The sequence below is a fragment of the Girardinichthys multiradiatus genome, chromosome 18, assembly GCF_021462225.1.
Source record: "Girardinichthys multiradiatus isolate DD_20200921_A chromosome 18, DD_fGirMul_XY1, whole genome shotgun sequence".
NCBI lineage: Eukaryota > Metazoa > Chordata > Actinopteri > Cyprinodontiformes > Goodeidae > Girardinichthys > Girardinichthys multiradiatus.
The window spans coordinates 11,107,404-11,134,314 of record NC_061810.1 but is presented as its reverse complement, the minus strand read 5'-3'; the positions used below and the strand labels follow the sequence as shown (position 1 = coordinate 11,134,314).

Below are 26,911 nucleotides of genomic sequence, written 5' to 3'. Positions count from 1 at the left end.
ATAGTCTTTATTACAACCCATCCCGATTGTAGCAATGCATTTTAAGCAGGGTTCAGCTGGGCCTCACTTTCATGTTTCCAGCTTATTCAGAATGCTGCTGCCTTTCTTTTAACTTGAAGAAGAGTACATACATCTTACCAATTTAGTTCCTTTACATTGATTTAGGGATCCTTTGTTTAGCTGCTTCTGGTTTTTCCCAAAGCTGAATCTCCAGGGAGATTAACTTTTTTCAGTCATGGTTTTTTTTTTTAACTCTAGAACAAGTTGCCTTCAAATATTCTACATCATCACTTTCTGTTTTTTAGTTGCTTTTATAATGTGTTTTTCAATACACCGACATACATACCAAGGCATAAAATCATGTGGCAACAACTCAAAAATAAGTTGACACTGGATGAACATTTGATAGCTGGTTTCTATCTCATGGGTGATATATAGAGAGCTAACACAGCCTTGATCTTTGTTCCCTCCCAGCAGGAAAATCAGGAAATTGAATAAAATTTACTGGCGATAAAATTTGTGGTCATATGAACTTTGTTTTTTCTTCAGTTTCAATTAAGAAATGGCTTTTAAATTTAGCTCAGTTTAAAGGACATTACTAGGTTAACTGTGTAAATCTTCGTATCTCAACTGTGAGATTGGTTGATTAACATCAAATCAGAGACCTGATGAGTGGGTGTGTGCTGCAGGGGCAAAACTATGTTGAAACTCTGTTATCTGAAATTTACTTTGCGTATCAAGGCAAACATATTTTTGTAAACAAAAAAAAAATTTGTAAATGATTTATTTGCTGGAATGTAAAAAGAAGAAACATGATGAATGGGAGGTTTGTGCGTTGTGAGTTGGGGTTGAGTTCTTGTTATCTGCAGCTATTTCATACTTACTCAGAAGATCATGCCAGTGAGTCATGGGTCGCCTTAGGAATGAGATGTGGACATGGACACTGTGTCTTTTCTCATACAGGATTGGCGCAGCAGTAGCTGAACCGTAAGTATACACAAACGTTCTGGAAATATTTCCATAAACTGAATTCATTTGAATAAGTCAAATTAATTCGGGGCTGTGTTTTCCCCATGTGAGATCAGACCAGTGAGATTACAGCTGTATGTATGAATTTGTCTGCTGTTCTTGAAGCTGGAGCTGAGACCAAATTCTGTGCAAGTCTCATGGAGCCTAATGAGACTCTGACCATGACTGTCACTTTGAGGTCAGAAGAAAAGAATACAACCCTTCGTGAAAAGACCTCCAAGGAGGAGTTTCTTGAATGCATTCAGTTTCAGGTTAACTTTGAAGATAGTTTTGAATCTATTTAAAAATATTTTTCGAATGCAATATTAGAAATGTGACTTCATTAACTTGTAGAAACTGCAAACATTTTTACACAGTGAGTTTAATGGTCTTAAATATAAATATCAGTCATTTTCTACCACTTATTCCATAGTGGGTCGCGGGGGAGCTGGTGCCTTTCTCCAGCAGTCTATGGGTGAGAGGCAGGGTACACCCTGGACAGATCGCCAGTCCATCGCAGAGCAACACACAAACAACCATGCACACACTCATTCATACACCTAAGGGCAATTTAGAGTGACCAATTAATGCCTAGCAGCCATGTCTTTGGACTGTGGGAGGAAGCCAGAGTACCCGGTGAGAACCCACACATGCACAGGGAGAACATGCAAACTCAATACAGAAAGACCCCTGGCCAGGAATTGAACCCAGGACCTTCTTGCTGCAAGGCAACAGTGCTACCAACTGCACCACTATGCAGCCCTAAAATAGATTTTATAATTATTTTATCATAATTATTAATATATTTTAGGTTCCTTTAGTGAAAAATTATAATAAAGAAGTGAAGACATTTGAGGTGGAAGTACGAGGAAAGACATTTTACTCAAAAGAAGTCAGGAAAATTATGATGAAAGCTTACCATCCCATGACCTTCATCCAAACAGACAAACCAATCTACCTCCCTGGACAGAAAGGTAGCTGGGGAGAATTTATTTCATCTGGTGATTTATGACTTAAATTCAGTTGCTAAGAAGTGAAAACTTTGTGTACTCTCTCAGTACATTTCAGGGTGGTCACAATGGATACAAAGTTTAGACCAGCCAGCCAACTGGTGAGTCCTCTTTTTTCAAAAACTGATCTCACTGAGGGTTTTACATTTTAAAATATAACTTAAGACGGTGCTGATGTTGGAGCTAAAAAAAAGGTTGACAGCTGAATATCATCAGTAAACAAAGTGCATGTTTTCTTTTACCAAAGTGTCCAATTAATTATACAAACAGGGCCTGTTAAGATAATTTGTTAATATTCTAACTTTCACATTTCATTTCTGATGATGTCATAGCTTAAATCATGTAAGCTTGAAAAGTTGAAGTATTATGAAAAATAAATTGTGGCTTGGCCAGCAGGAGACATTTCTGCAAAGTCAATGACTCATTGCTAATGGCTGGGCTTCCTTAGATGGAGAGTGATTAACCCATAGGCCTGAGAAACTTTGTTTGATTGCAATGTATTATAACTGGGATCAAACTGGAATGTGTATAATAGAGTTTTCAGGCAAGGCAAGTTTATTTGTATAGCACATTCAACAACCAGACAATTCACAATGGGAATAATCTAATTTTATATGTTGTTGCACCTACCGTTCTGATAGTTTGGGAGAGGTATGTGGTACCTTTTGGGCTAAATGAAGGACAAAGATGGAGCCAACGTCTTGACTCCATCTCACTTTGTTCAAAAGAACACCAAAACTTGTTTTGCACAGGCGTGAAAACAGGTTCATCAAAAGCAATCGATCTGAGAATAATTGAACCCTTAATGAACTGTAAATAGGGTACATAGTATTTCTACTTTTTGAACTACATTAACAATATTTTAAATGAAACAATCATGAAGAAAATCATAATTATGAAATATGAATCTTTTTTAACTTTTTTTCAGCTGTATATAAATGATATAAACATTTTTTTAACCTTTGTATGAAACACCTAAATAATTTTAACCTGTCACTGTGTCTCCATGTAAACTGAATCTGTTTGACTTGTGAAGTGCTTTAAGATGACATTTGACATGAATTGGTGCTACATAAATATATAAATAACTGAAGTGAATCCAATTATTATCTCACAAAAATACTCAGATCAATCCAGGAAATTCAGATTTTAAAATCTGTTGAAAACCTGTTTTATTGTTTATTTTTTAATGACCCCATAAATCTGTGAAAACATTTTTACTTAAAATTAATTTCTCCCTTTTATCCAACAGTATAACATCATCAAACTTGAGGTAAGAAAATTCAATTGCCTTGACCTTGCAAATTGTCTAACTTTTATGTTTACTGGTTGGTATTTGGCAGCTTTTCATTTTCTGTACAATGCCAGTAAACATGTGTTAGCCTGCTCTTGGTTTCCATTACTGGAAATATTCACGATGTTCCAATTTTATATGATTTTAAACTTATTAAATGTATGTTTCAGTTTTATTTTGATGTATTTTCTTCAACAGGATCCGAACAATAACAGGATTGGACAGTGGCTAAATGAAACATCCAACAGCAAAATACTTCAGCTGTCCCACTCCTTAAACTCAGAAGCCCGTGAAGGATCCTACAGAATCACTGTGTTAGCGGGTGAAGATAAAATACAACACATCTTCAAAATGGAGAAGTATCGTATGTTTTCTTTACAATTAAACAAAATATGTCCTGATGAAATCTGTATCAAGTCTGGATCAAGTCTGATTGGTTACATGTCCCGTTCTCCAGTTTTGCCCAAATTTGATGAAATAATAAATGTAACAGAAGAAGTCAGTGTTGGGCAGGAAGGATTGGAAGCTAAAATATGTGCAAAGTGAGTAAGCATTGTTCCCTCACTAATGTTTTATAGAACTCTGATATAGATCCACTTTGTGGATGACTCTCCGATCTGTTCTAATTTAACCAGGTACACATACACAGCCTGTGCCAGGAAGCGTTACAGTGAAGGTGTGCCAGCCTCTTTATGAGAGCAATCAAGCGAATCAGGAGAAAATAACTCCTTGTGATGTACAGATAAAGAAGGTAGGGCTGGTTATAGGTTTATGTTTATTTACAGCATACTCAAACTTGAGATTAAAGTCAGAGTTTATTTTAAAGTGCTTTACAGATGGTAAAGTATGATAACAATCGTCATGAAATCTGCAAGAAAGGGAGCTACAATTCATCAATAAAAGAAAATAAATTTAAAAATACACTATATTGCCAAAATTGTCTTCTGAGGTAAGAAAGTTAGAAGTATGCCCGTGTTCTCTCGTTCATTTGCTAAAGTTTCATAGCGGTGGAGACTCTCAACCAGGCGTGTAGTTAGACCTGGGCGGAAGTCCCGCATGTTTTCTGAAAAGCCCCGAACTTCTTGATAGAAGAAATTTAGAAGTATTAAAAAGATGCAGCCACAAAATAGTATTGGACTTCACATTTTTATTTAAAAACAATCAGATTTTTTCAATTGTGTTCCATATAATCAAGTCCCGCTCCACCTAACCTGACAATGAGTTAAAAGGAGAAGACAAAAAATAGTTATTTGTGCACTTGCAGCACCACGAATGCGCAACTACGCGCAGAGCCAGAGACGGACTCCATTCTGGAGAAGTCCAGAACAGCAGTTAACTCCAGGTCGACCTGCCTCCTTCATTACCTGAAAAGTTACACTGAGCGCCTCGAACAGGGATCCTTTCAGAGCAACCGCGGAAGAGTGGAAGCCTGGTGGGTGTGTGTTCAGGAACAGGTGGACGCCGAGCGGTATAACCCAGGAGAAGATAGCATTAAAACCTGAAAATCTGACTCAGGATGAGCTGATTGTAAGTTACAGCTAATCACTGATTCACCCAGCAAGACATGAGGTGGAGGTTCACTCTAATGAGCATCTTCAGGGTCATGATGAGGGACTTTCACCTGAGCTACAGGTGAAGTTAAATGTGGCTGTGATAGAAAACAGTAACAACCTTCTCTGTGAGCTTCTAGCCGGATCTGCATCATAAAGTGAAAATATCTGGTTCTTTACTTCAGTCAAAATAAAAGCATTTAATCCTAACGTAGCTGAACACATTAAAAGGTCATTTAGATCATCACATTGATCTCATTATTGCAGCCAGTCATATAGTCTAGTTCTACATGTAGACAGAAAAAAGTGTTGCTCAGTAAACCAGGAAAATATCTCCTGGTTCCAGTAAGACGTAGTAGAAAGTTCAAAAGTAAGCCTCCCTCTTCTTTCATATCTCATGTGCTGATTCTAAACATACAGGTCTGGGTGCAGTATAATTAAGAAATAAATCATAGCAATTAATCACAGATGGACCATTGATTAGTTAACTATTTTATTTTTCTGAATTACACATGAAATATTATATAAACTAAACTAATTTAACAATGATACAGTTTTACTGAAGGTGAGACATACATACCATATGTACACAGTTATTAATAACTGTAATATTACTACTGATATGGCCTGGGATGAGCCTCTATGCACCTTTTCCTCTCAAAGTGTTTAAAGTAAAAACTGCACAAAAGACTGTGTTGAAAAATGTTTCATTTATTATTTTTGGCAGACTAAATTTCTTCAGAAGTGGAATGAAGGGCTGAAAAGATGGCAATAGAAGAGAACAGATTCATAAAAGAAGGAACAATTTCAATAAAATGTTTCAAAAGCTCTTGTCATACTTAAAATAAATAAATGTGTTTTAGGATTTTACCATTTGACTAAGATTTAGGAAAATCAACTTTATATCACTTTCCTTTTTTGAAATATAAGAATAAAGACAATGGAGCCTCAGGAGTGGAACAGGAGGGGAAATCGAATAAGAATTGAAGAAGATATGACCATCTGAATGTCTGCCCTCACCAGACTACTTTTCTGAGAAATCAGTCCTGAAAGATTCGTTGTTTTCTCACCCTGAAAGCAGGGCGGTGACAAAAGCTGCTAATTTGTATAACTTTGAATAGTCCACCTCCCCCAACTGTTTGTCAACAGAAGCTCCAACTGACTGCAACAGACTTCTGTCACTGAACACATAGTAGTATTTTTATATGTAAAGATAATATATAGCACTGCATTACAATTTACTATTATTTTATTTATGTCTGCAAATTGCATCATGACTGCAACCTAATGTCTGCATCCAGGTGATTGGTTTGGTTTCCTCTTGTTTTTAGACAAATCTCACTTAAAGTTCCAGTCTATTAAATGTTCTGCCTCAGGCAGAGTTTGAAATCCTATCTCACAGCAATTAGCAAAATATCAAGGTAATATGAATGTGTTCTTCTTAATATGTAATATGAAATGTCCAAAGATTATTGTAGCATGCAGAAATATTGTTTATCAGTCTTCATTTTATGTGTACTTTGAAGAATCTAGAATATAAGACATATTTTTAGTTGTTTCACACTTTTTTGTTCAGTATATAATTCCACATATAATTCCAGCTAATTCATAGTTTTGATGCGTTCAGTGTGAAGCTACAATATTCATAGTCATGAAAATAAAGACAACTCTTTGAATGAGAAGGTGTGTCCAAACTTTTGGTCTGTATTGTATAAACATAGTTTGTGCATTTTTAATTATCCCACTCAGCTGCACATTTCTGCTAACCTGAGTTATACTTTTGTGGTAAATTTGCCTTTACTGTACAGTCCCTTTGTCACGATCCTACAGTGTTACAGAGTTTTTAGTCTTCTTTCATATTCTCTTAGTGTTGCCATTTATTTTATCCATTGTTTATTGGGTTTGTATTTCATTTTTGTATCTATAATGTATTATTATTCTGTTCGATTTCTTCTCTGTGTCTTCTCTGTCTGCTCTTGCTGATTTTCTCTCCTCCCTCAGAGCCCTCTCCCTTCATTGCTCTCAGCTGTTCCTCATTTCCACCTGATTACTCTCACCTACTTGTCATGCCTTTCTCCTCACTTCTTCCCTGTATTTAAGCTGTCTGGTTGCCTTTGCCCTGTTTCCTGGATTCACCTGTTTGCCCACCCATTCTATGCCTGTTCCATGTCAGTGTTCTGCCTTCATATCCTGTTCATCTCATTCCTGTCAGTAAGTTTGTTTTTTTGTTTTTTTTTCTTCATCACTAAGTGTGTTACTGACCATGCTGCTCTCCAGTCCCTGTCTCCACTTTGGTCCAGAACAAACTTCACCTTTCATGACAGATGAATCCAGCCAATATCTGGACCAAGTAGTTTAAAAAGGTTTAAGATTATCGCAGAGGTTTACCAGCAACTCCTCAGCAACCCCAGTTTACCATGGCGACCTTTAGAGGTTCATCGGAAGAGCTGGCTTGAGGAATGGGGAGGTTTTTAACCTCGGCATGACCAAATATTGGAAGTTTTTGAGACTGATCATCAGTAAGAATTGGCTGAGATCTTCAGCCTCTGAGGGTCCAGCTCACAGATAGTTCCAGCCATTATGTCGCATTTCACCGACATGGCATGTGACCATCTCACCACAGAGCAGGAAATGGCAGTGTACTGGAAAAAGGTGAAAGGTCACTCACGGACGTTGGGCCCAGACAAGGACGGAAATGATGAAGCACAAAGTGGAACCCCATGGAGTTTCCAAAAAGAACAGCTTCCTACCTCTCATACCCATGTCATCTGTGCCGTTACTCGGCGACAGACGAAGGAGAGGCGTGAAAACCCCCAAAGCTCCAGGGAGACTCCACCTTGGACGAAAACCCAGTGACACAGACTTGGCAACCATGCAGGACCAAGACCCAAACCTCCACACCATCAGGGAGCTAGTGGCCAGTGGTCGGTCAACGGAAATGTCGCCATTGGCGACGGGCGAGACCAAAGAACTGAGCACCCTCCGACGTAACCTGTCCCACCTGAAGCTGGAGAAAGGTTTGTTAGTCTACACCCACAACGAGCGCGGGACTCCCCGATGGGTGGTACCAACTGACCACAGGGGGGTCATGTTAGCCTACGCTCATGACTCTCCTGTAGGGGGTCCCAGGGGTCTTAAAGCCACACTCCACACCCTACAACAGGTGGGATACTGGCCTTTGATGGCTCACGACACCCAAATCTACATCCAAGGATGTTTGACTTGCTGTCAGTGCCAACCGTCACAACCACTCGGTCGGGCCCCACTTCAGCGAAGGGGGGTCACATTCCCGTGGTCCCACCTGCAAATCGACTGGGTTGGACCAGTCCCCAAATCGGCCAGAGGTAACAAATACCTCCTAACAGTGACGTGCAGTTTCACCAAGTGGGTTGAATGCTTACCTGCACCAAACGACACAGCTGTAACCACAGATGTTCTTCTGTTGAACCATGTTTTCAGCCGGTGGGGCCTTCCCCTGTCCATTAACTCAGACAGAGGGACACATTTCACCTCAAGCGTCATGACAGCGCTGTTTGACATTCTGGGAGTGGAAGTAAAATTTCACATTCCCTACCACCCTCAATCGTCGGGTCAGGTGGAGCGGATGAACCATACCATAGTGGCCATGCTAAAGAAGTATGTTAGCGGCAATTGAAAGGACTGTGACATCAAACTCCCTTTAGTCCTGATGGCCATCTGGTCCACCCCTCAACGCTCTACAGGAGTGACACCCTTTGAGATGATGACTGGAAGGCAAATGACTCTCCCACTCCATCTATTGTACCATCCAGAAGATGTGAGTGTGACAACTGCCTACACAGCACACCAATATGTCGCAGACTTGAAGGAGCACCTCAGATCCACATTCGCAAACAAACCTGGAAGCCAGCGTAGAGGGCGCAAAAGCATATTATGACCGGAAAGCAGGCCACCGTGAATACGAAGTGGGTGAAAAAGTCTTCTATTTCAGATTTGCCCTACCAACCGGACGCTCCAGAAAATTTCTCCCAAAATGGGCAGGCCCCTTCGAAATTGTAGGTAAACTCTCACCAGTGGCCTACAGAATAAGAATCTCAAAATCCAAACAGGCCCCGATGTACAAATGGGTTCACGCGAACCAGATCAAACCCTACCACACACTCTCCTCCACAGAAACAGGGCTCCCTTCCGGAACTGAGGGAGGAAAGGGTAGTGCATAGGGTCAGCCAGATAGGTGCATGTAAATAAACTCCACACTAACATGCACTAACCACTAACAACTCCACCCATACATTTTTCCCTTCTATAATCAGGATTTCTCTGTTGCAGGATGGAGGTCATCTGGATGATTGGCATTCTTATTGGCTCCACATTTGCTCTACCAACCGGTGTAATACAGATAGGACCACCAACCGGCACAGTCCTGCAAGACACCCCCGGGCTCCTTATTACGCACTGTAGACTCCACACGCAGATGGTCTTCGTGCGCCTAGACCCGTGGGACGTGTACCGTAAACACATCTCTGATGACTGAAGGAAGACCTCAGGGGACTCAAACCCCCGACACCATAGACCATGCCAAACAGACTACAATCTATATCCTCAAACAACTGCAGAAATTCATGGTCACCGAAGAGGACCTCAGCGGCAGTAAACGCCCAAAGAGATTCCTAGGTGGATTGATAGCCTCAGCTGTGGCACTGGGATCTCTGTTTTCCATTGGCCTTTCAGCAGCAAATTCCATTAGCCTGAAAACTATTCAGAGACACGTGCAAGAATTGGATGACGAAATGCCAGAAATCCAACAAAGACTCCTCCTCCAACAGAGACTATTAGACATACAAACCAAGACGCTCCAGGGCACTGTGGTTACTGTAAACTTACACTCCACTCTTATTAACAATACCCTGCATGCACTGCAAACCCTCACAGAAGTGGTCAGGAATGATTTGATGTACACACAGGTTTAAGAGATTTGATGCAGGACCCGATTAGGGAAGTTGGTTCATCGGTAGACAGCCTAACCGAAGGACGGATACCCACTTACCTAGTTCCGCTGGATTTGGTAGAGAAAATCCTAAAGTCCACCACAACAGACACCTTGCAACCTCCACAAACACACCTAGTTTATAGCTTAGGCAGTGCAATCCCAATTTTCGTCAATCCGGATAACCTAGAGATAGGATTTATGCTCAATCTTCCTATCATCGAAAGAGCAAACGTATACAGCCTTAAAACCGTGTTAAATGTCGGGTTTTGGAAGGAAAACACACACGTACAACTAAAAACCCCATCACTCTTGGCTTACCACGAGGCCGACCCAAAGCTTTATTTGATTCCCAATTTAGACCTGTGCACCAAAACCAAGGACCTCCATTGGGTGTGCCCGAGTAACCCGTTTATTAGAGATGTCACCGATTACATGTGTGGTTTAAGGGAGGGAGCTCCCGAACAAAATTGTCAGGCAAAGGTAACTGTTGGATGGGTGCAAAAACTTGTTATCACTCATGTAAAAACCTTGGGTTGCAAGGCACCTGCACTATGCCTTCCTCCCTGTGTGTGTGAGATCATTGTTATCTCTGTGTGAACCAGCCTCCTTTCCGTCTCACACACATACACCCTGTCTGAACTGTCTGTTGAATTGTGTATATAAATGAAAAGATAGGGTGTCAAAACTTTGTAAGAGAGAATTTAAGTACACCCTTTCATCAAACTTTTTGACAGGTGGGTGGGACTTCCGGTGAGGGCGGGATTTCCGGTGGGGGGCATATGGGCGCCATGTGGTTGCCACGTGGGCAGGAGGTCACGTGGTCAAGCAGGTGGTGTGTCCAAGGGGGGCGTAACAGTGGATGCTGATTGGTTGTCGTCATTAGGGGCAATACCTTAAATGAGTCAATTAAAACACAGGGGTGTGTTTGTTATAAATAGAACAAGACAAATATGGTATTATCGGAAACTGTTTGGCATCAGCACCAATTAAAAATAGAGGGGGTGTGTTTGTAAGCATCGTTAAACCTTGAATAACCCAATGAAAACAATAGGGCGTGCCTTAGTGTTTACTTTAAATACAGAGATAAAACTCTGCACTTTACATGCAGCATTCGTTGGAAAAAAAAGGACACCCGTTCAACAATGGCTAGAGTTAAGAGAGTTTATCGTCAAGCGGAGGAGAAACGCAACGCGTGCCAAGATGATGATGATGAACAAGCAACTGCATCATATACTTCCTCAACGGAGATACCTATCGGAATTCCCGTCGTGACATACTCTACCGATGATGAGGATCCAAAATCAACTTCAACAACCATGGTTGAAAATCAGACCTCGGTTCGGCCAAGAGGTATGTCAGTTCTGTGCGAAACCCCAGTGACCGTCTACCAGTATTCATCCCGTGAATTGAATGCTCCTAAGAAATCAACATACTACATCTGCAGGGTACAAAGACCCCCGTTCAAGACTCTGCAGGAAGAATGGTCTTTGGAGCCATATGGCCTGGTTGGCAGCTGGGGTTATATTTTCATGTATGAAATAGGAGAGCTTTGCCTGTATCAATTGGATCAAGACGAGGTATTTAATGGATCACTGGCTCTGTGTACACTCACCCACAGCGACTGGGCTGTGTTAAAGCTTGCAATCCCGCACCTTAATGATAGCCCTGAAACAGTCTCAAGGCAGGAGAGGGAGAAAGAAGAAGAAGAAGAAGAAGAAAATGAACTGTCTCCTCGACCTGTAAAACGGGCGAGAATGTTTCATATACCATCCGATGTTGAAATAGCTGAGAGAGAACCTCTCTTTAGCGCAGTGTGGGGGTCAAAAACCACAGCAAATGGCCGCTGGTCTTTTCGGGCAAGCAGACGCAGGAACAACCGGACGAGTCCCTCAGATCTGTTTGTGTTGGAGGCTTTCAATCAGGACTGCGGCGTATTCAAGACAATGCTGGCTCTGCCGTTTGAAGCTTGGGCAGAGAAGATGAGTGAAATTGGACATCGTCTTTCCGACCTTTTCCAAAAGTCACGAAGTTGGATCGATGTCATGTCAGTGAAAAAAACGCTGACGTTTCCTGTTTTACGTTTAGAACGAACCCTCTTCTGAGGACACGCCCCTTCCTATGATATATATACGGGGGGATAACTGCAAGCTCACAGACACTGAGAATCGTATCATGAGAATGAGTGGACCGACACCATACAGGGATCTCTACAACCACCGAGCAGAGATCCACTTCTCTCCTGAGCACGATGAAAGCTTCAACATTGGACCATATCATCCGCCTTCCCCTGACCTCTTCTCACCATCCACCTCAACATCCTCATTCTCAGAAAACCACTACAGTCCTGCATCACCTACAGGATACAACATGAAATATCTACCGCTTTCTCCAGACCTCTGCTCACCATCACCGCTATTCATGGCTGAGTCTGTAGACGCGAATGTCCTGCCTGAAGACATGAAGGTGGTCGTGGAGGAGGAGGTAGCCACCGGCTACTCACCCTCTACCGAAGCCCCTACACAAACCCTGGAACCGATGGAGGACCCTCAGCCTTCAGCAGAGGATGAGAGTAACCAGGAGGACGAAATTGACGGTTGGTTCTCAACCACCCTCATCAATACGGTGAAAACAGCGATACTTCATTTATTCAACATAACCTCTTTGAACTATCTCAGAGAAACCTGCTATGGATGTATAACGAACCACCCAAGCCAGCGTCAACACCATTGCCTGGAGGTACTGGGGGAGGATTATTACCAAGTCAACTTTCAACGCATCGTACGACGACTCGTAACCCCCAAACTCATTCCTGCTATTCAGAATCTTCTGGTACTTCGAAGCATACAAGCGGATGACTTCAGAGTGAAGACGATTGCCAAGACGGTTTTATATGAACTGAAATCAGTACAAGGCATCCACAGTGCAATAGCGCACGTTTATGATCGCATGGTCGATGAGAAACATCTCAAACAACTTAACTCTGTTTCAGAGTGCTATGGACTGACAAACTGATCTCACATGTTTGATGACTTGTTGTTGTATCATTTTTTTTTTTTGTATTCCAGTACTTTAGTTAATCTGCATTATATGATTTTTCTTCTTTTTTCTTTTTTTTACTATTAAATACAATTAAAGTAGGAACATAGTAACCTTTCCCAAAAAGTGTTGTTTAAAAAAGCTAGTAGTGTTTGAATTCATCTGCATTTTATCTGATTTTGTTTTCTGGTTGTTTTTTGTTTATATTAAATTAAAAAAAATAAAAAATAAGGATAAATCTACCCTCCTGTGTGTTTTTTCTCATTATTTAACAAGTAATCGGCAGAGATGGCAGGAAGACGGCTGATGAAGAAAGTATATTATAGCCCTTCAAATCCGGGAAGTTTTGGGGGTGTAGATAGGCTGAGGAGGGTTATGCAAGATGAAACGGGAAAGAAGGTTGCGGTTGAAAAAGTTAAAGATTTTTTATCAGGAGAAGATACCTATACTCTACATAAACCTGCAAGAATAAAGTTCCCGAGAAACAGAGTTTTTGTCACCAGACCATTGAGGCAGTTCCAGGCTGATCTCTGTGACATGCAAGCTCTGGCCATGGAAAATGATGGTTATAATTATTTATTAACAGTCATTGACATCTTTTCAAAAAGGGCGTATGTACGAGTTTTGAAGAGGAAAACAGCCGCTGAGGTGGTAAAGGCATTTGAATCAGTTTTTACAGAAAGTCAGATTCCCAAAAAACTTCAGACTGATGCCGGTAAATAATTTTTTAACAAGAAATTTAAAGTTTTAATGGAGAAACACGGTATTGAACATTTTGCCACAGCGAGTGAAGCAAAAGCTTCAGTGGTCGAGAGATTTAACCGCACATTAAAAACAAGGATGTGGAGATATTTTACAGCTAACAATACCCGGCGGTACGTCGATGTACTGCAAAACCTAGCTAGAAGCTACAACCATTCCTACCACTCCAGCATTAAAATGAGCCCTATGGAAGTGACCCCTGAAAATGCCTTTCAAGTGTTTCAGAATCTGTATGATGTCAAGTCCAACAGATATTGCAAGGACTCAGTGACAACGTTTAAACAAGGGGATCTTGTCAGAATATCCAAGGTCCGTGGAGTGTTTGACAAAAAATACGAACAGAGTTTTACGGATGAAGTGTTTACAGTCTATGACCGGATACCCCGTTCTCCTCCTGTATACAAACTCAAAGATTTGGATGGAGAACCTATCGAGGGTTCCTTTTACGCTGAGGAACTTCAAAAAGTAAAAATATTTAACGACAAGATGTATCAAGTGGAAAAAATATTAAAACGACGTACGGTCAAGGGAGTCAAACAGGTTTTTGTAAGCTGGAAAAACTGGCCTGAGAAATTCAACAGTTGGATCAAGTTTGATGAACTTCGAAACGTATAAAAAAGGTTTGCACTAAACCTCACAGTTGACACAGCATCATGAACCGTCAGGTAGAGGATGATGGCTTTTACGTTACTCTTCCATCTAATGCTAGCATGGAAGTGTTTAAAAATAATACCAGTTCAAGTTTCCGTGTAAATTTAGCTCAACATATTGATTTAGAAGGCCAATGGATGGTTGCATTAGCAGAGATTTCATACCCTCATACATGGCATAATTTACCGGATTATGATGCCTACTTTGAATGGAGGAAGGTTGGTGATGTGGAGATCAATACGCAAAGGATCAGAAGTGGCTACTATAACAGCGTTGTTCAACTCGAGACAGAGATGGAAATGTTTTTCAAAAAATTGAAATCGGGTTTACGCATTAAATTCAGCAAAGTTCAAAAGAGATTTGCATTTCAAGCAAATAGTCCGTATGAAATACGCTTCTTCAGCACTCTAGCTTATATGATTGGCGTGAAACCAGGGGAATGGATTCATGTTTCTGAACCAAAACTGGCTCCTTTTCCGGCGGATATAAAGGCTGGTTTCTATCACCTATACTGTTACAGCGACGTGGTCAGCCCACAAATAGTAGGCGACACTTTTGCACCTTTACTGCGGACCGTCAAAGTACAAGGCACATTCAGTGATATGATTACTCAGACGTTTAACCCCGCCCACTACCTTCCAGTCTCCAGAAGACATATTGAAAATATCAATATAGAAATTAAATCGGACCAAAACGTTCCTGTAAATTTCGTCTATGGAAAGACCGTCATAAGACTACACTTCAGACCGGTGATATCACAACGTAGCCTGAGATAAATTTTATTTGTATAAACTATTCCAGAGATATGTATATAACCTCTAAGATTGATTGGTTATCATTCATATTACGCTGGTCATTCAACACTGCATCAAGCAGGCAAGAGAGAACATGGCACATCTAAGTCTGAGACGTGATCCAAATCGCTTTGTAAATTACTATGTAAGTCAATCAGGCGGTAATCTGCCAGGGTTTTATGGGGCCCCGGTCATGTACGGACGCGGAATTGGATCATTATTTTCAAAATTATTCCGCTTCGTATCCCCTCTGGTTAAAAAAGGATTTGCAATTGCAAAACCCCATCTTAAAACGGCTGCATCAAATATCGCTTCGGATGTCATCGGTAGAGCCGTGAGTAAAATGAGTGGTTCTGCACACATCGACGGTCAAGAAGGTTCAGGAATTATGGTTTTATCCAAAAGACCCAGAACAAGACCCCCTGGTGATCGTTTAAGGACGGTTAAAAAACAACGACAAACGCGAAAAAGGAGATCAGTCGCAGCTGACAAACGAAGAGGAAGGAAGTCATCCGCAAGTTTTGATATATTTAAATAATGGCTCTTTTACATAACAAATCATCAGAGTGCACGCTGGCAGAGTTGGACTTATTTTCTGCCCCGATGACGCAGCTATCGATCGAAGATAAAATTTACACCGAGATCCAGCCTTTATCAGCAATCACTGATGGAGGCCCGATCGAGTTTTTCATTCCGGGAGATGGAGAAAAGTATCTGGATCTCAACGATACGCTGTTGCATCTCAGAGTGAAAATTACTAACGAGAATGGAACAAACCTGCCAGATGATGCACCTGTAGGGCTCATCAACTACCCGTTAAACACCATCTTCAGTCAGTGTGACGTCACTCTCGGAGATCGAATGATTTCACAATCCAGCGCTACACATCCATATAGAGCCATGATTGAGACATTGTTAAACTTTTCTGAGGATTCTTTAAAAACCCAGTTTAGCTCCGGTCTTTTTTATAAAGACACTGCAGGTGCTCTGAACTCTATTGTTACAACTAACGGCCCTAACCAAGGTCTTAACAGCAGAGCAGGCTTTACGGCAAATTCCAGGGAGGTACATCTCCTAGGCCCCCTGCATGCCGACATATTTTTCTGCGAGAGACTTCTTTTAAACTCTGTTGACCTTAAAATTAAACTTACAAGAGCCAACGATGCCTTTTGTCTCATGGGAGCAAGAGACTCCACTTACAAACTCAGGATATTAGGAGCATCTCTTTTTATCAAAAAAGTTGCTGTCTCTCCAGCTGTACGACTGGGGCACGCTTCAGCTTTAATGAAAGCAAATGCTCTGTATCCACTTTCACGTGTGAATGTAAAAACATATTCCATCCCTGAAAATTCAAGGGTATGCAACCAAGAGAATCTTTTCTTAGGCATCTTTCCCAAGTATGTGGTGATTGCGTTACTGGATCATGACGCTTTTACAGGAACACGCAATCTCAATCCGTTTGACTTTAATCATTTTGATATGGAATATTTAGCTTTGTGTAAGGATGGCAGACAAATTCCTGCTAAAGCCTTCCAGCCAAATTTTAACCAAGGTCATTCAGTGAGAGAGTATTACAACTTGTTTACGGCTACAGGACGACATCTAAAAGATCTTCCACTGAGTATATCACGTCAGGAATTTAATCAAGGATACTCTCTATTCACATTTAATCTTAACCCGGGTGAGGACACAGATGCTCTATCTCCAGTTTCCAGTGGGAATTTAAGATTGGAAATGCGCTTCAGAAACCCGTTGCCTCATACCACCACGCTGATCATCTACGCTTGTTATGATTCTATTTTAGAGATTGATTCAAAGAGGCGTGTGCTGGTGGATTATTATTAATCTAATCAGGCATGAATAATCATGAAATTGAGAGCCTGATGCGTCATCTGCTGGGAGATTTGTTTTGCGGTGTGTGGCCGTGCGACCAGCTGCCGCTGCTAGCTGACAAATTCCCAGGGCCGGCCTACTTTATCGTGAATACACATCCTTCACACATGCCGGGGGAACACTGGCTAGCTCTGACATTGGATGAGAATGGTCAATCCAGCTTTTTTGACTCTTATGGATTCTCTCCGGATTTCGAGTTCTACCCGTCAAGCATCGTAACATTTTTAGAAGACAGATCCTCAAAAATATTGTATCATAATAATCAGCTTCAAAACACTTTGTCCACTGTGTGCGGTCACCATTGCATTTTTTATCTATGTCATAGAGCGTGCGGATTATCAATGCAGCAAGTGTTGTCGAAATACACCGGAGATGTGATTAAGAATGATTTAATGGTATCTAACTTTGTGAAAAAATATCAGAAATGTGTCATTAATCAAAGTTGTACATTTTATACTCACGGAACATGCTCTTTGGAGATGTTTCTGGATTGTTATGGAATTTAAAATGTCTTATTTTTTTTTCATTGTTTTTTTTTCTTCTTATGATTTAATATTTGTGTAATGATATCATATGTTAGTGTGTGAAGTAGAGAACGAAGTTAGACTTGAAAAATATAATCAATAAATATTTTATTGAATAAAAAGAAATAGGCTACATGTTTCATTTTCTTATAACGGTTTATGGTGAAAATGTAATCCATCGGGGTGGTAGTGTTGTCTTACGAAGAGACTTTTTTGATCTCCCATCAGCATTTTTTGGATCTTCCAGCTCAGATCTCGACCAGTGGGGAGAATGAGTTATCTGCCTTCTTCTCCTTTTTCTTCTCTGCTTAACGCTGGTGGGTGTACCCCCATTTTCAATCGATGTACCCTCTGTTTTGAAACGTCTATATTCTTCACGAGCATAAGGGTTAATGACTGAAGATATAGGGATGTTTACTTCTGACATGGAGTGTAGAAAATCAGACCATCCTCGGGTTTGTGATGCTCCAGATTTTTTAAACGGAAGCATGAGATTTTTCAACAAATCAATCATGTGGGACCCTTTTATAACATTCCCTTTAAATACAAATTCACCTCGCGAAGTCCAACTCTCACTTCTTTCGGATAATTTCTTCAAAATGTACTCGGCATTTTTACGATTGTGTTTAGGAAGGCTTTTCAGTACTTCCGTAAGAACCTGATCCTTAGGGGCCTCGTCCTGCCCTGGGCCTTGTTTTTCTTGGGACCGCTCATGTTCAGGAACCTCTGTGTCACGCTGCAGCGTTAAACTGACCCGCTGTTTTTCTTCTTTGACACCTTGCTTAAGTAAAGTCAGATACCTCTGGAGAAGAGCATCGTATCTCTTGATTTTTTCATAAGAAGTCAAACCCGGCTCGTTTAATATCGCTCTCATTTCAGCATCCAAATTCTCCTCCGCCGTCTGTCTGATGGACGTGTCTGACTGGGTCAGACGCTTGAATTGATGAGGGGAAATGAGAAACATCTTCTGCGATGTTCTGAGAGACATTATCTCCTGATGATTCCACCCACTAGATCACCGATCAAGGGTGCAAGAGCCGTTAAGATGGGCAGAATAAAACCACCTCGTTGCTTTTTGAGAGCCAACTGTTTAGTTTTTATCCCGGTTCTTTTATCACCCAACAATCTGATGATATGTCTTTGTTTCTTTAATTGTCGGTGCTGAGAGGGTGATAGTTTAATGTTACCTTTTAGGATATTCAGTGCAATCTCGCACAGAGCCTGAATAAAGTCGGGAGAGCAGTGTGCGAGAATATCTTTACGTTTCTGTGGACAGGCCTGGTACAAAGCTCTGAATAATGGTAAATTCCTTTTTATACGCGCTGACATGATGACTTACTTTGTTCTGGGTACGTACACAGCAGGCCACTGCTGAGGAAGTATCCCCGTTCTCAGTCTGAAATGTTCTGGGCAGGTAGGCGTAAAATCGATGATTAAATATCCATGAGCTTCTCTCGTTGCGTCTTCAAAACTCTCCAAGAAGAGACCCTTTTGAGATGGAAACATTTGGCGGGCCAGTATATTCAGCTGGAGTTTATCTCTCGGGTTCTTAAACAACACCATATAATTACAGTTCAAACTAATAGTGCGACTGAACTTTCCCTGATGAAATACATTCTGAGTCAACATCATAACACTCATATTACGATGGTGACGAAACTGGGTAAAGACCTTCATCACGTTTTCATCATCTGAGGCTTGAGCAATAACATCGTCTAGAATGATCAAATGATTCTGATCAGGAGGAAACAGGTTTTCATCTTCAAAAGAATGAGGCAATCCTTCCACAAAGGTAATATTTTTATTCATCTTCTGCAATTCAGCATACATGGGTTGAAAAGATGTGTAAATCCATACAATATTTTCTGGAACAATATCCATGACATGATTACAGTTTTGTAAAATACTTTTTACAAAGAAAGTTTTCCCGCAGCCGCTGGGTCCAACTATCATACATGAGAAAGGGACTCTAAATCTAGGATCAAAATCAATCTCCTGTAAATCCATGTGACTTTTTATTTTATTTCTTCTTCAACTCTAATAACCGAAAGGCAGAGTTGTCCCGTCAGAAAAAAGACGTCTCTTATCATACACCAGTCGAAACTTTTTAAGAAATGTCGCGTTTGTCAAACGGAATCTCTTTTTATCCCTCCTGATCGTGTGTTGAGGAATTTCAATGACACCCTCACTTGACCCCTGTAAGTAGCCCTCGACCAGCCCTTTGATGCTGTCAAAATTGACCCTCTCGCTGCATTCATGCGTCTGAGTGATGCCTTTAGCACGTATCATTACATTTTTACGGTTTTTGGTCTGGTATGCATAACTCTTGGGTCCTGTCGATGCAAACTCCGAAATGCTGTCACCATCTAACTCGTCAGTAAGATCACCCAGATAATTCCCCAATTCCAGAGGAGTTTCACCACTTTTTGTCACATAAATCAAACTGTCCGTGTCAATATAAATCAATCTGTCCTGTAACTTCTCCATGCTGCTGAGAAGTTTTAAACGTGCATAAGCGGTGGTGAATGCTGCTATAAACACATTATTTGTCTTACTTGGTGGATATATGACATGTTTATTGAAATTCCACTGCACTACACACATTTCAGGGTTGAAAAAATGAAAATAGTTAACCCTGTATTTACTCGAGAACATGAAGCTGAAAAAGTCTTCAGGGTTAGTGATGACTGTGGTCTGAGACAGATCACTTCTTTGCGCAAATTTCCCCCAAAAACTGTTTAAACACAATTTTGCAACCTGCCTTTTGGCAGGATTCATCTCGATTTTCTCAGGGTCTAATTGGATGCCCTGATGCAGTTTGTAGTCGCTTATATACTTTGACTTACTCTCCTGATCCACTGCATCAGATGGATAGCCTGAAGCCTCCTGCTTACCCTTTAAAAAGCAATGAATGTAACCTTTAAAGATCGTATCACTTCTCTTTTCAAAATGCCACACCTCTGTGATTTTAGCAAGACGATAACCACACTCCAAAGCTTTAAATAGTTCTACAGTCACCCAAACTCCCGTCAGAGCTCTTTCTTGATCATTATGCATGCAGGGACCTGACTGGTAATTTAATTCAGCGCATGAGCGGCAGAGAGTGAACACAAGTTTACCTTGGGATGTTCTGTAAGGTAAAACAGGGAACAACAGGTTACGTGGTGGGTAGACCACAGCTTTGATTATACCGAAGTAGCTGCTGGGGTCATCAAAATCTTTGTAAATGATGGTGGGGTGTCCGAGGGGAAAAACGCAGTTGGCGTTTACATAAGGGTACAGAGATGTGTAATCCACATAGTGTACAGTTTCATCCGGTTCCGCTGTGTACCTCAACTTCATAGGACAGGTGCGTCCACCATACAGCGCATCCCGGGGGGATAACGGTTCGGGTGCATTAACTTTCTCAAGAAAGCTGATCACCCCTGGGTCTGATTTTTTCATTTCAATCCACTCATGCTCCCATATGACTTCGAGACGAAGGCCGTACACAGTTTGTAACACCTTGCTTCTCTCAACAGTGGCTGCGTAAAACTGTTCAAATGCGACCCCTCTCAACGGACACTTGTCATGAGGCATGTAACACTTTTTACAGCCGTGGAAAAAACAGCCATAAAATTCAAACGCAACTTTGACACCGTTAATCTCTGCATACCCATCCACTGAATATGGCCCGATTTTCTTTTCACCCCTATTTAATGCATGCTCGATAAATATGGCTCTGCTGTCTGCAATCCAGCCGAGCCATTGAATGGACGCGCTGGAGAACGTTTTACTGCTACGTCTGTAGTCCAGAGGTGATGGAATGGCTAAGGTTTGAGGAGGAAGGAAATTGGTTACAAAAACCTTCATGCAGGCTGATGCTATTGTGATACTTTTAAACGGATCCACACTTGTCTCCTTAAAGAACTCGTCTCTGAATTTTAAGCATCCTTGAAAAAGAATTTCAACGTCATTTTTACAATAACGAATAGCTTCTTTCTTAAAGTCAAAGACCTCTTTGCTCGCTTCTCTGTACCAGCTGCTAAACACCTGTTGTTCTTGAAGACTCATGCGTTCTACAGCGTAGCAGGATGGAGGAGGAAAAGCCCCTACATACTGGAGATGTTGTTCAGAGGAAAATAGGTGGGGGAAAAAACCCTTGCTTTGATCGGTAAAGCCTAACGCTTTCGGCATGGCACTAAGCTTCATGCACATGAAGGACAGGCTATCAATGTATTTTAACCTGTAATCAGGGTCGGTTAAACAGAGAACTTTACTCCCTACCATGACGATATGTGGTTTAATGCCTAACTGCAGCATTGCTGTGAGAATCAGGTAACCATCGTACCCCCGCGCATTGTGCGCTATTAAGGTGTAACCTTTGTACATTGGCCTCCTGAAATGCAGGAGAAATTTTTGGGTGCAATTCAGTCCATAAGCGTACCATTCATCACCTTTCAACGTTTTAGCACAGACCAGAAAGGGGGTATGCACGCCGCTCTCATTGACGAGGCATTCGAAATCATAAAAAATCAGTTTATCATCAAGCTGATTAATTGCACTGCAAGGCAGAATGTAACACTTATGATCATCGCATGTAACGTCTAGGCTGGGGGGTACATTTTCACCGCAAATACTGCATTTTACATTACACACGTGTGGTTTATTCGGTTTACTGATTGGAATAACGTATATCCGTTTGCATACTTTACACAGTTTTACCAATTCACAGTCACTGATAGGCCTTTCAGCACTATTTCTGATGCGCGGTTCCCTGTGTCTGCTGAAACATGAAGAATTACGACAGATTCTTTGACAGCCTGCACAGCTTACAGGATTGCTAATCTCTTGCATACATTTATATGTTCGACACACTGGACAATAACCTTCACAATGGTGTGTATTGGCATTCTGATAGCTGGCGTAACAGTAATTACAAATATATCTGCACCCCATAAAACCTTTGAGATTTTTTATCCCATAGTAATGACCTTGAAATAACAGCAAAAACAGAGGGTTTGAACGATCGGGGAAACTGGTCTCAAATTTACACAGAGCAGTAGAGCCCGTGGTTCTGTGAAACACTACAATTTTTCTCTTCAGAATGGTTTCAAATTTACCAATATCACTAAAAGTAACTGCTGTTTGCTCGTCAAGGCCTGCCTGATGCTGCCATCTCCTCCCCAGTTCTACAGCACGGTGATCCGTGAGCTCAGGATCAGAGACGTGTGCGAGGCTGATTGCAAAACATAACTGATTACCGGTATTGTTTATAATATACAAATGACGCATTTTCTTATTAAACAGTTCACAGTCTAACGTTCCTGCAGCTTTACGCTTAGAACCTCCTGCTGGGTCATTAACAACCTGAAGAACAAATTCCATGTTATTATCTACAGGTATATTTGCATTCGATTGTACTAAATCGTCGAGGAAGTTTTCGAAAGCAGGCAGGATCATATTTCCATCATCTGTAACAGTAAATGTGATGTGACGATTGAGATTTTCACCCACTAATTCCAGCTGCACAACGTCGTTACGTCTGGTTAACGATCTCGCAGCGTCGGCTAATTCAATTATAATACGCATGATGTCTGTATAGAATGCTGCTAAATCTGGAACGTCACTTGGACAGGGCGGCGGTATGGTAAAAGGTCTCCTTATTTCATGGTTATTAAAATGTTCACGTTCAACCACAGCTGGAGGATCTCGCTCTATTTGATTAGAACTAACCGCTACTCCCGTATTAAAATTACCCCCGTGATGATCTGCGGAGTGTGACGTAGAGGGGTTATGATGAGTGTCAGGTGGATCATTTTCCTCAATGCTGCTGCTGTGTGGAGACGGTTCGCTGTTCAAATCGGAAAGAGCCTGATTGATTACGTTTAAAACGTCACAGTGCCGATCTGCGGCGTGTGCAGGTGAATCATTTTCCTCAATGCTGCTGTGTGGAGACGGTTCGCTGTTCAAATCGGAAAGAGCCTAATTGATTACGTTTAAAACGTCACCGTGCTGATGTTCATTTATTAAATTTTCACTGTTAGCAGGAGATGCATTAACGGGGATTTCGTTAAGTTCATTAACTAAATTTCTTATTTCATCCAGGGCAAGTCTGATTACTTGATCAGAACTAACCGCTACTCCCGTATTGAAATGACCCCCGTGATGATCTGCGGAGTGTGTCGTAGAGGGGTTATGATGAGTGTCAGGTGGATCATTTTGCTCAATGCTGTGTGGAGACGGTGTGCTATTTTCTTCTGCATTAACGGGAATTTCGTTAAGTTCATTAACTAAATTTCTTATTTCATCCAGGGCAAGTCTGATTCGGTTATCCATTTTCTATGAACATAAGAAACGAAAATAAAAAAAAAACTAACCTACAGAAAAAAAAAAAAAAAAAAAAAAAAAAAAAACACAGTGATCAGTTCAGTTTAAAATCACCTTGATGTCACCAAAATGCTTCTTTAACAGAATCTGACATGCAGCCAGAAGCGTTAACGATGAGGCCTTATTACGAAGATCCCGTGAGGCTGTAGAGACTGTCTTCCTGCGCTGTCCAGGTCTCGATGAAATCTGCTCCACCATCAACGTCGCCTCTGGAAAGATAAAGAAAAAAAAATAAATAAAAAGATAATAAATATATATATATATATATATTGAAATAATCACATTAAAGCTGAAAAAAAAAAAAAAAAAAAAAAGGGGAATTAAAATTAATTCAGTATGTATGTATGAATTAAAACGTACCGTTCATTAAACCACTCACTAGCGTTGCTCGGGATTGTAGCGCAAAGAGTCGCTGTCTTTTGGCCGGGGTTAAATATTCTGTAAAAACAGAAGACAATAAAAAGTTATCTTACGCTGCGCAGCACAGCGTTCATAAATAAAACAAAAATAGTTTTTAAAATACACAAGTTTTTTTTTTAATCTTACTTCGATTCTTTGCGGTAAAACCTCCAGATTTCACTTCTTGTTGGACTGAAACTGTGCCGTTCTGCTGAAAGCTGTCTTGATCTTTGAAAAGCGACCTTCTGGTGGGCGGATTTAATGTGGCATCTTTGGATGTATCTGTAAACAGGTTTATATGACATTTTTATTGAACTATGCTTAAAATACATATATATATATATATTGTTTTTATTTTATTTTTATTTCCTTACCTTGCTCCTGCTCGACAACTATGTCTTCCACAGAGCTCTCAGTCGAATCTGTAAACAGTTTTATCTGAGGTTTAAAACAAAAGTCTCTAATAACACATAAATAAAATACATTCACTCTCAAAGAAAAACAGTTAGTTCTTAGGACTTACTTTCTGGAGGTGCCGGTAACTTATCCGGTGTGTCTTCAGGGGAAATGATGATAATTGGCGGAGGAGTATTCAAAGAATCTGTCGTAATTTCTGTGTTAGAAGAAAGTTCAGTTGTTGCGAGTTTTTCTTGTTTGGAGATAATTCGCCTTCTCAATTTAGAGTGTCGATTCCAGCTGCTGAACCTTGATCATTCGGGTTTACCTCTCTCATCAAATCTATAAATTGAAACATTGTCAAGGGTTAACTATAATATATATATATATATATATATATATATATATTATTGCATTTAACATTTACTTACCATAATCTGATTGTGTCAAGATGAAATCATCAAGGTCATCAGCGGTGGGTTCTATGACAAAGAAACAAAAATATATATATATATATATATATATATAAACAATATATATAAACAAAAATTGAGAACATTCACATGCATTTAATGATACTTACTTACTTACTTACGTTTTAAGATGTCATTGTGCTTTTGTGAATTATCAGAAGAAGAAGCCACAATTTCCGGGTTTCCTGAAATATTTACCGACATTTTTTCTTGTCAGTACTGGTATTTTTCAATGTAACAAGTGTTATGGTTCAATGACATTCAGCATTTGAAGACCCTGACACTGAGGTTAACCAGTGAAACAGAGCCCCCAACATTTACACACAGTATTTATACCAGAACATGACAGTGTTATCTCAACTGCAAAGACTATGTTTTTAAGACCAAAACCCTTCTTGAGTTCAAAGGTGATATGTTATCTAAGAAACAGACGTAACTGCCCCTTCCTGACATCGCCCCTAACAGTTGGGATATAGAATAACTGTAACCCTGTAACTCTAAGATGAAAAAGTAAAATGTTTTTAGAAAAGCTACAGGTAACTTAAATTATCATTCCTTTTTCCTAAAATGGAGTCTCTCATGATTCAAAAAACAAACACATCATTGCTAGTCAATTTGTAACTTGGAAACAGTATACTGATGTTCTTTTTTTTTCTGTTAATTTGATATTCGTCTTACCTATTTCAGCTGCCTATGTTTTTAAGACCAAAACCCTTCTTGAGTTCAAAGGTGATATGTTATCTAAGAAACAGACGTAACTGCCCCTTTCCTGACATTGCCCCTAACAGTTGTAACCCCCTGTAACTCTAAGATGAAAAAGTAAAAATGTTTTTTAGAAAAGCTACAGGTAACTTAAATTATCATTCCTTTTTCCTAAAATGGAGTCTCTCATGATTCAAAAACAAACACATCATTGCTAGTCAATTTGTAACTTGGAAACAGTATACTGAAGTTCTGTTTTTTTTCTGTTAATCTGATATTCGTCTTACCTATTTTCAGCTGCTTTTCCAGTATGTTGACGCAGAAGCTGAAGGTTTTTCTCGTTCCATCGATGTAGTGAAGCACAATTTTTTTTTATTTACTTTTTTAGGTCTTTTCTATTTTGAACGGATTTAGACTGGCTCATATATTCAACAAATAGGTCCTGCTGTAAAGCAAAAATTAACTTACAATTCTGTCAGGTTACACAGTTCCTTTATTAGGATTTCATGTGATAGGTCAACATTAAGTTGATTATACCTTTAAAAATATAAAAGGATGCATGTCTTTTTTTTGTTGTTTTGTTTTTTAGATGTATTAACGCCTGAAAAAAACATACAGATTATTAATAACACCCTTAAACACACCCCTGTGTGTTTTAATTGGCTCATTTAAGGCCTTCCCCGTAACACCCTTAAACACACCCCTGTGTTTTAATTGACTCATTTAAGGTATCGCCCCTAATGACGACAACCAATCAACATCCACTGTTACGCCCCTTGGACACACCCCCCCTGCCCACATGGCAACCACATGGCGCCCATATGCCCCCCACCGGAAGTCCCGCCCTCACCGGAAGTCCCGCCCACCTGTCAAAATGTTTGATGGAAGGGTGCACTTAAATTCTCTTTTGTAGTTTCACTGCAAAGTGGGCTACCCTTGTCACAAGTAACTCTGACTGTATCGTTCTTACCTCTGAGTTGACTAAATAATACCAAACATTTATTGGTCCTTCGAAGCCGGATTAATTCAATAACCTTATTTCTCTTTGCTTTAACAGTGACTCTGGGATCCGTGGGGGAAG

General features: G+C 40.4%; 1 protein-coding gene across 3 annotated transcripts; it reads left to right on the top strand.

The window, feature by feature from the left end:
• The first annotated feature begins 853 nt into the window (after positions 1-853).
• LOC124883461 (ovostatin-like) lies at positions 854-6,455 on the top strand. 3 transcript variants are annotated; one of them, XR_007042210.1, is made up of 7 exons: positions 854-987; positions 2,067-2,119; positions 3,271-3,291; positions 3,511-3,676; positions 3,770-3,854; positions 3,948-4,063; positions 5,793-6,455. XR_007042210.1 is itself a non-coding variant. In XM_047390559.1 (6 exons), exons 2-6 carry the CDS (start codon positions 2,087-2,089, stop codon positions 4,006-4,008), a joined length of 366 nt encoding a protein of 121 aa, XP_047246515.1. In that variant the 5' UTR covers positions 854-987; positions 2,067-2,086; the 3' UTR covers positions 4,009-4,506. The 3 variants fall into 3 exon arrangements, 1 of the variants encoding a protein (XP_047246515.1); XR_007042211.1 differs by lacking the exon at positions 2,067-2,119; XM_047390559.1 differs by lacking the exon at positions 5,793-6,455 and having other exon boundaries at positions 3,948-4,506.
• The last annotated feature ends 20,456 nt before the right edge of the window (positions 6,456-26,911 follow it).

Excerpts from the sequence above, each read along its gene's own strand:
- LOC124883461 (XM_047390559.1), top strand. The coding sequence starts at position 2,087 with ATGGATACAAAGTTTAGACCAGCCAGCCAACTG. Across the intron at positions 3,292-3,510 it reads ATAACATCATCAAACTTGAG|GATCCGAACAATAACAGGAT; the intron begins GTAAGAAAATTC and ends TTTCTTCAACAG. Across the intron at positions 3,855-3,947 it reads GAAGCTAAAATATGTGCAAA|GTACACATACACAGCCTGTG; the intron begins GTGAGTAAGCAT and ends TAATTTAACCAG.